Consider the following 12,651-nt stretch of genomic DNA (forward strand, 5'->3'; position numbering starts at 1 on the left):
CCCCTATCAGTTATGATTATTAATTAAGAATGATGGGTGGCTGTCACTTAAGCATCTGACTCTTGATTTCAACTCAGGTCATGATATCATGATCCTGACATGGAGCCTGATGGGGCTCTATGCTAAGCATGGAGCCTGCTTGGGATTCTCTCTCTCTCTCTCTCTCTCTCTGTTCCTACCCCAATGAGTGTATGTGCATGCACACACGTTCTCTGTCAAAATAAATAAGTAAACATTTCATAAAAAAGAATGATCTTATTTGAATGCTAGTAATTCCATAGACGCCTATGAAATCTTATTTTGTGATGAAGTTTCAAGCCAAGTATAAACATGCACACATCCTTGTATATTGTATTTCAGCCAGTTTTTTCAAAGTAGGCTTCAAGCCCAGCACAAAGCCCAAAGCAGGGTTTGAACTCACAACCCTTCGATCAAAACCTGAGCCGAGATCACGAGTCAGACACTTAGCTGACTGACCCACCCAAATGCCCCTATATTGCAGCCATTTAAGACTGAAACATAAAGATGGCTTTACTTGATCTGTGTGTTCACAGATAATGCTGCCACTTATTGTAAAATTCGAATTCTTGAAAATATTTCCACACCAACTCCTTGACTGTGTACCAGCCCCATGCAAGCCAAATTTATAAGCAAATAATTACAGAGACATGCTATTGGGCTTTGCTTTTGTACTCACTAGTCAAGGAAAGATTTGGAAAGTTTAGGTTAGCAGCATAAGCAGAGAGTTCAATATATGACATTTGACTTCCACTCACTACTTACTTCCGGTATTTTAAAGGTCATAACATATGGATAGTATTTTCTCCTGTATTAAGGTGCTATGGATAAAATTTTAAATTACTTTTTCCTCTTTGCCAGAAGAGATATAGGAAGATGAAACCCAAGCATGTTATTTATTCCCTGTTACTGAGAGCAAGATTTAATTGCTTGAATAATTCAAGTTCATCTACTGCAGTTTGGTACTTCAGTTTTTGTAATGTTGATCCCCTGTGAGAGTCAAAATGGTCGTTTTTATAACTTAAATTTTGTTTATTTGCTTGTTTTACCACATGTTGACCTGGAACATATTGGATTTGTAATATATCCCACTACAGTGTAAACTCTGTGAAGGCAGGGATTTTGTCAAGCTCTTTATAGTACCGAGAACAGTACTAACACATAATAAGCATGCAGTCCTTACTTGTTGAATTACTTGTTGAAGTCCTAACTTGTTGTTAAGTCAAGGTTTCTCAACGGAGGCACTACTGACAGTTTTTGAATAAATCTTTGTTGTGCGCAGCTTTCTTTTGTATTGTAGGAGGTTGAGCAGTATCCTTGGCCACAACACTTTGGATGCCAGCAGGTGCCAACAGCATCTTTCTACCCCCCCTTCCCCCACCCAGTTGTGACAACTTAAAGTGTCTCCAAACAATGCTAAATGTCTCCGTGGGGAGGGAAGGACCCAAACCTCCCTCTGTTGAGAACCAGGGCAGTAAATGAATGAATTGGCTTGGCACATCAAAGGAAGTCTTCATCAACCTAAGTCCCTGGTCGAAAATAAAAGAAGAATTTGGAAACTGATTTACATAACCAATACAGGCCACTAAAATGGATTGCTTACACCTCACCCTACTTAACATGATTGTTGAGCCAATGCAATAATCTGTTATAGTAAGAAAGAAGTTATCTTTTGTCGTCTTGTGGCAGAAGAGAAGGTGTCACCCTCAGCCACTGAGAATGATATTGTGGCAGTGTTTATACCATCCCTCCTACTTCTCCCAGCCTAGTTCTTTAGGGAACCCACTGTTATCTCTGGGTCTGAAGACAGAGGTTCTAACCCCAAAGTCTACGAAACATTTAACATTGCAAATGTGATACGGAACTCTGGGTTATTTTGGTGATACAGCTGTCGGAAGCTCATACATTTCCGGAACGTGAAAAGCATCCTGTGACAATGTGTAATTGTTGTCTAAGCTATGACACATTTGCCATTTGCCACAATTCTGGCTTCCTTCACACGGTGTTTGGAGGACTGGAAAAATCTGCCACCATATTAGCAAGGAGAGATGTTGGGTGTGAAGAAAGACCTAGGGGGACAGGCTCAATAATCACACTTCAGCTGTGCCCACTCCTCAGCTCAAATGAAATGCTAGTGGGCAACAGCGTAAATAAATCACTCTCTGTCGAAAGAGTCACGTTTAGATGTTTATGTTTAGATGACCCTGGGCAAGGTAGCTAGCCTTTTTAAGCCTGGATGCACTATCCATAAAAGAGGGGATTGAGGTGAGGTTTAAATGATGTATTTAAAACAGCACAATGTCTGGCATGCACTGAGAACTGAATTAATATAAGCTATTATAATTATCATCATTAAGCAGGAGATGTTATAGCCATAAGCTAGTTGACTGTGATGGAAAGAGCAAGGATGCAAGGACAATGAGGTCATACAGATTCAGGCAGAATCATGGTTCAGTTACTTCCTAGCTGTGTGAATCCTCGTATGAATCACCCCAGGTTGTATTGCGTTGCAGTCACAAAAGACTTAAAAGTCTCAGGTACTTGCAACCCCAAATGCATTTCTTGCTCGGTTCCATGTGCATAAAGTCCAGCTGCTGCTCTGCTCTTCATCAGTATGTTTTGTTTTTTTTTTTTAAGTTTATTTACTTATTTTTAAGAGAGAGACAGCGAGCACAGGCACGGGAGGGGCAGAGAAGAGAGGGAGAAAAAACACGAAGCAGGATCTGTGCTGTCAGCGCAGAGCCCCATGCAGGGCTCGCTCCCACAAACCGTGAGATCATGACCCAGAGGTGAAATCAAGAGTCAGATGCTTTCATAGACAGAGCCACCCAGGTGCCCCTGGTCTTCATCAGTCTTATGCCAGGGCTCAGGCTGTCAGAGTAGCCTCTGTGTAATAAATTGTATTCGTGATGGTATAAGGAAACAAACAAGATGGCAAATCTCTGAAGGTTCTGAAAACTCCTGCCCAGAATGCACACATCACCTCTGCCCATACTTCAATGGCCAAAGCAAATCAAATGGCAGCTCCTGAGTTCAAAAAGGCAGGGCTATGTAGAGGAGGGGTGCTGCGGAGAGTGGCAAGACTGTGCTACAACTGACCACATCATTGAGTCCTGGTAACAAACAGCCGAGGTAGATATTGTTGGCTCCATTTTACAGATTAAAACGACAAGTGAGGTCTTGAAGAGGCTAAGCAACTTCACACACAAGATTATATACATAAATGTCAGGTCACATACTAAGTACTTGATAACTGCCTTCTCTCCCCCTCCCCTTGTTAAGTTGCATAATGGCTTATTTTTGAAACAACTGTTTCCAATTGTTTTAGACTGTGTATGTAGGAAGAGCAGTAGGAACAAAACTGGCTGACTGCAGATGGTGCAACTGGCCCTTTGGAGTTCTTACGAAATTTCTAGTCTTCTCAAACAAAATCCATGGGCGGGGGGCATCTACTCTGGATGTGATCTTTCTTACCCATATTTGGCCTGCGGGCTCCCCTTAGCAGACTCCTAACTACTCATTTCCATTTTCATCCCCCACTCTTAACTATTAGTCACTCCCCCCCCCCCCCCCCCCCCCCCCCAACACACACAAACTCCAAACCTTTTTGGCAAATCTTGGTAGTAAACAGATGGGGTATCTGTGTTGCCCGGAGACCACTTCATATGTGGAATCCAGTCCAAAGCGAGTGAGAAGGAAGGGGCATATCAGCAACATGACTGAGTGGTTAAGCGCTCTCCTCCTCCTTTTTTCTTCCTCCTCCTCTTCCTCCCCTCTACCCCTTACCCCACTTCTCTTTTACTGCCTTTTTGAATTCAGCTCTGGCTTCGTCATCTATTAACTGTTTAAACTACAGCAGACCACGTCCCTTCCATGACCCTCAATTTTCTCACCTCTAAAATGAGAATAGTGTAGTAACCCATGGGGGTTTTGTGACTATGTGAAATGCTGTTTATAAAGCCCTTTGCGCAATTTCTGACTCACAGAAGGAACTCGTTTGGTTGTTGTTAGCTATTATTTCGGGCAAGGTTAGCAGCCCATGGGAGGGAAAAGGTAGGAGTTTGGGCGGCAAGGACTCAGCAACTACAGGATGAATTCGGAGGAGCTTCATTGGGGGTTATTTGTTCGCCAAAGGGTCTCGGTGGAAGAGCATGAGCTGAGAGGAACTTGAATTTCCATCCCTGTCTGGCCCCTGTATTACCTTGGCTGATTCGGCCTCTGTAAGCCTATTTTCTACCTTTAACGTGGGCATGACCTCACACAGTGGCCTCGAGAATTAGCCTGCTGGCGCACAGTCCCCTACTCAAGCTCACTGACCCCCCCTCCCCCTTCCAGCCGCGTGCGTCGGTCCCGACCCTCTCCTGGTGCTGGGGGCAGGGGCTGCATTACCCCGTTCTCGGTTGCACCCCGGCACCCGGGCTGCCTGGCCGCGCCGACGGCGCCCCCGGAAGGCTAGTGCGGACCAACGAGTCATCAGGCTCTCTTCGGCGTTCAGAAGTCACCGGACCTCACACACCTCCCCAGGTAAGGGGTGGGTGCCCTTCTCTCACCTGGTGCCCCCGTCCTCAGTCTGGGAACCGTGCTGCCGACGGAGCCAGCCGGCTCTCCCCGCGCCCCGGCCCCGAAGTTTCCCGGGCGCCCGAGGGCAGCGGGCGCGCGCGGCGAACGCACGGCGGAGCGGGGCGCTCGGCCTCGCCCGCCCCCCGCCCTCCCCTCCCGGCGGCAGCTGGCCAATGGCGGCCCTCCCCGGGCGCTCCCCCTCCCGCCGCCTCTCCCCCTCCCCGCGCCCTCCCCGCCGCCCGGCTGCCTCCGCTCGCAGCCGGGGCTCGCAGGCTTGGCGGAGCGCACGGCCGGTCGAGCGTCAGCCAGCCCGCGCCGGCCCCGCTCTCCCCGGCCCCCGCCGGCGCCTGCACGCCCCGGGCCTCGCCCCTCCGGCGCTTCCCGACGCGGGGCTCCTGGCCCCGAGGACCGCGCGGCGGCGGCGGCCCCCGAACTTCATCTGAAAGGGAGGAGACGATGGACCCCGTGAGTCAGGTAGGGCGGACCTGGGTTGCGGAGGCGGGGGGGCGCCCCGCGGTCCGGAGAGGCGCCCCAGCCCCTTCCTCACGCTCTCTCTTTCTCTCTCTCGTCTGGCCCGTCCAAAGCTGGCCTCCGCGGGCACGTTCCGGGCGCTGAAGGAGCCCCTCGCCTTCCTGCGAGCGCTGGAGCTGGTGAGTGCGGGCTGTGTGCGCGGAGGGGGGCCGGGAGGCGAGCCGTCAGGTGAGGCGAGGTCCGCAGGGGCGCCCTCCGCTGGCTTCCGCTGCGAGCCCGGGGTTCGGTCCCCGCTCCAAAGACCTCCCCACTTCGCAGGTGCCGTTCCGGGCTGGCGGGGACCGGCTGAAGGGACCCAGCTTGGCCGCGGGAATGTGGACGGGCTTTTGCAGGCGCCCCGAGGTGTCCTCTCGCCTCCCGCTCCCGCGCGCGCAGGGGCTGCTGTCGGGAGCCCCCGGGAGATGGAGAGGTGGGAAGGGGAGCCGGTGGAGGTGAGGCTCCGGGCCTCACCTGCACTTCTGCGCGGGGTAGAGGCGGGGGGGGGGGGGGGGTGAAGGCTGGAGAGGAGGGACTCTCTGAAGGCTGGGCCTCCACTTGGCGGAGCTCGAAAGTTGTTCAGCACTGAGGCAGCTCTGCGCCGGGACTGGGATGCTGGAAGCCTGTGGTCAGCCGCCCAGCGGGAGCTCCAGCGAGGCGCTTCCAGGCTGTGAATGCTGTTGGTGGAGACACCAGGAGTTCTTCCTTCCACGTTATAATTTCTCTACCCCGGCCACTCCTCGAGGGCTCTAATGATTTTTCCCAGGACAACCTACGCCCCCCCCCCCCCATCCCCCGATGCCCCCAGCCTTCTTGGTCTAGCTTCAGCCACTGGGCTCTCCGAAGTTTTGTTACTCTTTGGCTTTGTACCCCTATTAAAAACAAAAAACAAAAAACAAACATTTTGACAGTCCTCTGGCAACCTGTCTGTTGACAAGCAGGGAGGCACAGAAACAGCTACTCACGGGGCCACAGAGCAATGTTGGTGTTGTTGGCTGGGATGATGGTTATTCAGAGTGAAATCTGCAGGTCGCACATTCTCTCTTGCTAGGAGCTCTGAGAGGCAAGCGGACCTATCTGGACAGAAAGTTCAAAGCCCGTCATGTAGCATTAATCACAGGCCCTACCACTGACTAGCTGGGAAATTATGTAAGAGCGTGCCCCGTCCTCCCTGATCTTAGCTCCAAGGGCTAGCGTGTGGCTTTGGCTACACAACTGTGGTGCGTTTACACGGATGATCTACAGGGTAATCACGTTTGCCTTGTTTGTGGACCTGCATTAAAATGCAGGAATGTATCAGTTTGACATACATCAAGACAGCATTTGGAAAGCTTGAACTAGTGGTTCAGGATGGCCATTATAAAACAGTGGCCCTTACAGCCAGGTTAAACAAAGCCAGCAGGGCTCATGGTCTGGGAAGCTTCCGGTTGCTTTCTCAGAATTCTGCCCACATTCATTCATTCAGCCATTCAGTAAACATTCCCTGTGGAAAAGCAGGGTTTTTTGATCAAAATCAGAACTCCATTGCCAAGCCATTGTGTCTCAAAACAAAATTCAAAGAGTTGACATCAATTTTCTGGTATCTCTGATTGTCTCACATTGTCATTTACCTGACACATTGTATTCTTTTCAGTCCTGTGACGGCATCATTCCATGTCACTACTCACCACACAGCCTCTACCAGTATGTTTCCAAGTACAGTAAACCTGGATGAATTTGTTTAAAATGCAGATTTCTGGACATCAGTTCACAATATTGGGAAGATGGGTGCCCGGGAATCTGCATTTTAAACAAGCTCCCTAGATAATTCCTATGCACTTTTAAGCTGAAGGACCACTACCCTAAGCTATCCAGGTTTCTTCCAAAACTCAAAAGCACTTTAAGTTTCCCTTCATCCTCACACCCCAAGCCTGGAAAAAAATGTGTGTCTTTTAACCTCAGCTTAAATATTACCTTCACGAAGTTGTCTCTTATATTGCCTCCTTTTCCTTTCCTCTACCCCAAACAGAATGATTCAACCCATCCTTTGGGCTTCCATTACATTTTATTCATGAGAATTTATCACACTGCATTATAGTTGTTTTTTTCTTGATGTGCGTGGTGAGAGAGAGAGAGAGAGAGAGCGAGGGAGGGAGAAGGAAAGAGAAAGGGAGAGGGAAAGGATTAGTAGAACATTTATTACACCTAAAATATTTATAGTCTTTCCTCTCTTTTAGGCCTCTAAGGCTATAAGGTGGAATAGCTTATGCTTGCAGATCAGTTACTACATTCTCTTTGTGGAAGAGAGCCTGAATAAGGGACAAAAACAAACAAACAAAAAAGAAACAAGGGGACAAACCAAAACAAAGCTTAAAAAGTCAGAGAAGTTAGTTGATCTACCTTTTTGAAAATCTTTTTTAACGTTTATTTATTATTGAGAGACAGAGCATGAGCATGGGAGGGGCAGAGAGAGGAAGAGACCCAGAATCTGATGGAGGCTCCAGGCTCTGAGCTGTTAGCACAGAGTCCGATGCGGGGCTCGAACTCACAAACCCAGCGAGATCATGACCTGAGCCGAAATCAGATGCTTAACCAACTGAGCCACCCAGGTGCCCCTTGATCTACCTTTTATAAGTGCTAAGGTGAAGAGGTGAAAGCAGAGAAATAGAAGAAGGTTAGTTACTGAGCAAGTTTAACAAAGTGGAGAGAGAGGAGGAATATCTATGTTACCGTATGCATTAGTAGGAGGAGCCTCTCTGAGCCATCTTTTTCTGTAGAAGATAGTGACAATGAGAGAGCGTGTGATCTCTTAGCAGGCAACTTGTTCTGTTTGTCTCTGTGTTCCCCCCTAGTGCCTTTCAGAGTTCTTGGTAAACAGTTAAGTGATGAGCTAAAGGTGAAAATTGATGATGACAGAGCACTAATAATACCCCAGTTTCTCCTTTTCTATGGAAAGCAGCTTTAAAGTTGGTGCTCCTTAAAATTTTTGAACTATAATCCTTTTGTTTTTCAGTATTTATAAATAAAAGTGTATATAAAGATATATGTTCAAGGATATTGACTGCAACATCATTTGTAGAGGAAAGAGCTGGAAACAGTAAGTCCGTTCATAGGAAAATCATTAGTGTGTGATTCATATATGTTATGAAATATACTGCCATTAAAAAGAATGAGTTAAATTAATATGCATTGACCTTAAGGTCAGTATATGTAATTGTCTTTGATAAAATTGTCAAGTGCAAAAAAAAGGGTTTCATTCTTAATATTTGACAAAATTAAACAAGTTTAATTAAGTTCCATTAAATGGAAACAAGTGGCTTTCATTTTTTTAGTCAACAATTTATTCAATCAGATTTCAAAGTAATGCGCAGAGTAAAATACTATTTTTGTAAAAAATAGAAAAAGGGACATATAGTTGTGTGTGAGAGAGAAAGAGAAACAGATTTGTTTGAGCATAGAGAAAAGCATAGATGTGTACCACAGAACCGTTAAAACTGATTTTTTTCCAAAGGGTATAATTTGAGGTGTAATGGGAAGAGGAGGGGGTGAAGGAAAGCTATGTTATGCAGGAAGAACCACAGGCATGTCACTTGTCTGCAGTTGTGCACAACTGTAATTTTTTAAAATAACTTATATTATGAATGATTTCCTATGGATTGGCCATATGAAGTTGTGTTACTTCTAAAGACATCCACTGATATTGAATTTATAGCCTTAGGGTGAAACATGCACTTTATGTGCTCTTTGCTTAGGAAAGGCTCATGGATATAGTAGATTTAAAGTTTAAATAATGTATAAAAGCTAAGCCTTCAGGGGAAAGCTTTAGCCAATTTCAAAGACTTTGAAGCAAAACTTGCAATTCTTAATCTCTACTTAAATGAGGTCAAGGACTTCTCACGATCTTTTGAGTCAAACTCAAAATTCAGGACATAACACTGATCCCAGTGGTCTGTTTCATTTATTCCATGATGATAGAATAGATCCAGCAAATCTCTTAAACTTTGATTTGGAAATGGTAAAAAAAAAAAAATAAAAAAAAATAAAAAATTACATTTACCCCATTTCTCAGTCTTACTCTGGAAACTAAGTTAATAGAATCCTGCCTTCCACTGATCACTCTTACTTTGCTACTTCAGTTCTTTGCTAGTTGGACTTTGGTCTTTTTTTTTTTTTTTTTTTTTTTTTTTTTAAGTATCGTCAGCACATTCTTTCTTCCCTGTACTATTTACAAAGCTCTGAATATATACCTGTGGATTTATGTGTACTAGAATGTGGCAGACCCCAACACATCTCCATCACCCAGGACCAGAATTAGTGTAGATGTAAGGGCATCAAAAGGACTTCAACTCCACAAATGATATTCAGCACAGTCTTCCAGCATCATGATGCTGCAAGTCCGGATTCTGTCCCTATAGAAATTCCTGCTAGGTCAAATTGCCTGATTCCTCTAATCCTTACTCTTTGACATCCATCTCAAACTGTGCTATACCATTTCTGCAACAACCCTGAACTTCACATTTCCATTCTGCTTTTCCTTTCTGCCTTCCCAAAGGAAGCCAGCCAATCCAGAGATGCAGTGTGTCTGACAGATGAGCCATAGGGGCTACTACTTCATGTAAATGGAGGCACCTGCTTTGCATAAACTTCATCCCTGAATCTAAGTTCTCAAATATGTTTTCCAAACAAACAGAAGACAACATTCTGCTTACTTGATACTAATAGCGTTTATAATCATGATTGGTAGTAACAAAATAAAGCAATAATATAGTTAATAAGATATAATATATAATTAACATGATGTATCATCATTTTGAACACTTAATGAGAAAAGGAACGAGAGCTACCTTTCTCATGCAGGCTTCATGTGAGGCGCTATATTTTAGTGCTTTCAATACATCAGCACATTAAAATCTATATGACTAACATTTCCATTTCGCCATGAAGCGCAGGGACTTAACTAACTGATCAAGAACAAAATTGTGGGAAGTGGCAAAGCCAAGATTTGAGCACTCTCACTCCCAACTGTATTCTCTTAAATGCTGCACTTTTCTGCCTTCTTCAGTGTGGCAGGCACCTGCTGTATCTTATCTCTAATCCTCAAAGAAATGTTAAAAGGCAGATACTATCCTATTTGCAGTGTTTATCTCACCCACTAAGATATATTTTTGAAGGCTTTTCTGAAAATGCCAAGGAGGGTTTGCATTTAGAGACGAATATAACAGACATCAGTTGTCTTCTATATTGTTTTATTTTTTATGTTGGTTATTAATTGACCAAGGTCGAATAGGTTCTAATTAAAAATTAGTATCTCTTCATTTAAAATACATAGAAAAAGACTATGATTATAAAGCCAATAACTTAATCTCATTTTGTGGTCTTTTTTTTTTTTTTCTATTTTCTTAAAAAAAATCTGTGTGCATGAGTCAGACAAGTCTTTCTTTTTTTCCTAAGTATAAACAAGACAGGGAATTCTAACATGCGAGATATTTAAATTATGAGCAGCAATCTGTCATTGAGGGCCTGATGTAATTTCAAAGCTACATTAATGTGGATTTAATTATAACTTTCTAGCCTCTCAATTAGTGACAAAAATCATGTGTGATTGGAATATGAATCAATAAATACACTTTTCATAAAAGAGCAACTCCCCAGTATGCTAATGGATTCATCACTTAATGCACTTCCAAGTTTATTAAGACCGTTGGTGTTTGGCCCCATAAATACAGAAAAAAAGAGAAAAATGTTACTTATGGATTTGAATCCTGATTTTATTTTTCACTAGCATGGTGACCTGGGACAATTTATTTAATTTCACTAGACTTTATTTTTCTCATCTCTAAATTGGATTGATAATGGCTCCTACTTCAAAGGGTTGCCATAATGATTAAATGACTTAATGAAAGTAAACCCCCTTGCACGGTGCCTGGGCTATAAAAAGCGCTCAACAAATTATGAAGGTGGTGATGATGATGATAATGATGATAATGATTTGGGTGATTCTGGGGGTGATGAAAAAGGAGAAAGTAGAAATCCATTGGAAGGTAATTTAGAACGTTATGGAAACCTCTTGCGAGTTAGAATCTAGGCAAAATTCAGAAGTAGAAAATCTGTATTCACCTTGCATGTACCTCTTTAAGCCCCTCTCTCTGTATACCATGCTATCATGGTTGGGGGTTTTTGTTGTGTTTTCTTTATTTTTATCATTGCATAAATGATTCTTCAGGAACTTGCCCTTGGAGTATCTGCATTTCAAAGAACATTGCAGAGAGGTCAGTGTGGAACCTACAGGAAAAGGTCTCTTGAAAGAATTGCAGGCAGTTGGTTCTCCAGAGTTTTTTGTTGAGGTGCAGGGAGAGAATCTTCCTCATTTTTCTTAAATCATAATCCATAGACATTGCTTATGTTTGGAAGAGTTACATGTATCCAACTGAATTTGCCAGATTGTAGATGAAGGCATTCATAGGATCAACCTCAGGCAGTTATTAACCACACCCTAATACCCAGCTACACCTGGCACTTGGGAGTCTCCCAGGGTAGGGATCCTGCCTTCATGCTCAAGTAGAGACATTGTTCTTAGTTCTCTGTTCCCCAGAGGATTTACATCTCTTCCTGACCCAGGTAAGGGGGAAACAAACAAACAAAACGTCCGGTCCCCTGGGTGGCTCAGTTGGTTAGGTGTTCGATTCTCAATTTTGGCTCAGATCATGATTTCACGGTTTGTAAGATCAAGTCACGATTCAGCCTCTGGACTGACAGTGTGGAGCCTACCTGGGATTCTCTCTCTCTCTCACTTTCTCTCCTTCCCTCTCTCTCCCTCTCCCCACTCTCAAAGTAAATAAACTTCAAAAAGAAAAGAAAAGGTCACGTGTTAATAGAAAAAAAAAAAATAGTCCCTAAGGAATATGTGTAGAAATACATGACTTTTCTTTGAGTCTTCATCTTCTTCAGGCATGTGTTTGACTTTGGCTATATTTGTAATTATTCTTGTTCATTCTATTATCCTTTCTTTGAGAACCTCAGTTTCCTCACCTGAATACTGGGGCAATACCCTTTGCTTCTCACAGTGTTGTAAATTTTAAGTGAGATCAGGCATGTAAAATACTTTGTAAACTATTAAATGTCCTCTAAAAGTAAAGATAATTGCAATCATCATGATGGTAATGATAAATACTTTTTTCCAGTCTAAATGACTCTGGGCAGCGCCTGGGTGGCTCAGTCGGTTACGACTTCAGCTCAGGTCATAATCTCATGGTTCGTGAGTTCGAGTTCCGCATCAGGTCCTGTGTGGACAGCTCAGAGTTGGAGCCTGCTTCAGATTCTGTGTCTCTCTCTCTGCCCCTCCCCAGCTGGCACTATGTCTCTGTCTCTCTCAAAAATAAGTAAATGTTAAAAAAAAATTTTTTAATGACTCTGGGCAGCATAAGATAACTGACCTAGTGTGAAGGTTGAGGCATAAAGTATGAGCACCTGATCTCTATGAGTGGTTGAGTCCTTCCCAACCACCAACCTCCCTCCAGTCTCTCATATTGAAATCCAGTTTCTTGCTCTGTACACATTTCACATTTCTTAGATGTTTTGGTGATGGTT

At 44.3% G+C, this 12,651-nt stretch overlaps 1 protein-coding gene across 1 annotated transcript in view; it reads left to right on the forward strand.

The window, feature by feature from the left end:
- Positions 1-4,969: 4,969 nt before the first annotated feature.
- Positions 4,970-12,651, forward strand: part of SYNPR (synaptoporin) — a 313,659-nt gene continuing 305,977 nt past the window's right edge. Inside the window, exons 1-2 of the mRNA XM_042927530.1 lie at positions 4,970-5,052; positions 5,163-5,228. Coding sequence (XP_042783464.1) covers positions 5,035-5,052; positions 5,163-5,228 — 84 coding nt within the window. The 5' untranslated portion in view covers positions 4,970-5,034. The remainder of the gene's footprint in view (positions 5,053-5,162; positions 5,229-12,651) is intronic.

The sequence above is a fragment of the Panthera leo genome, chromosome A2 (assembly GCF_018350215.1).
Source record: "Panthera leo isolate Ple1 chromosome A2, P.leo_Ple1_pat1.1, whole genome shotgun sequence".
NCBI classification, from domain to species: Eukaryota; Metazoa; Chordata; class Mammalia; order Carnivora; family Felidae; genus Panthera; species Panthera leo.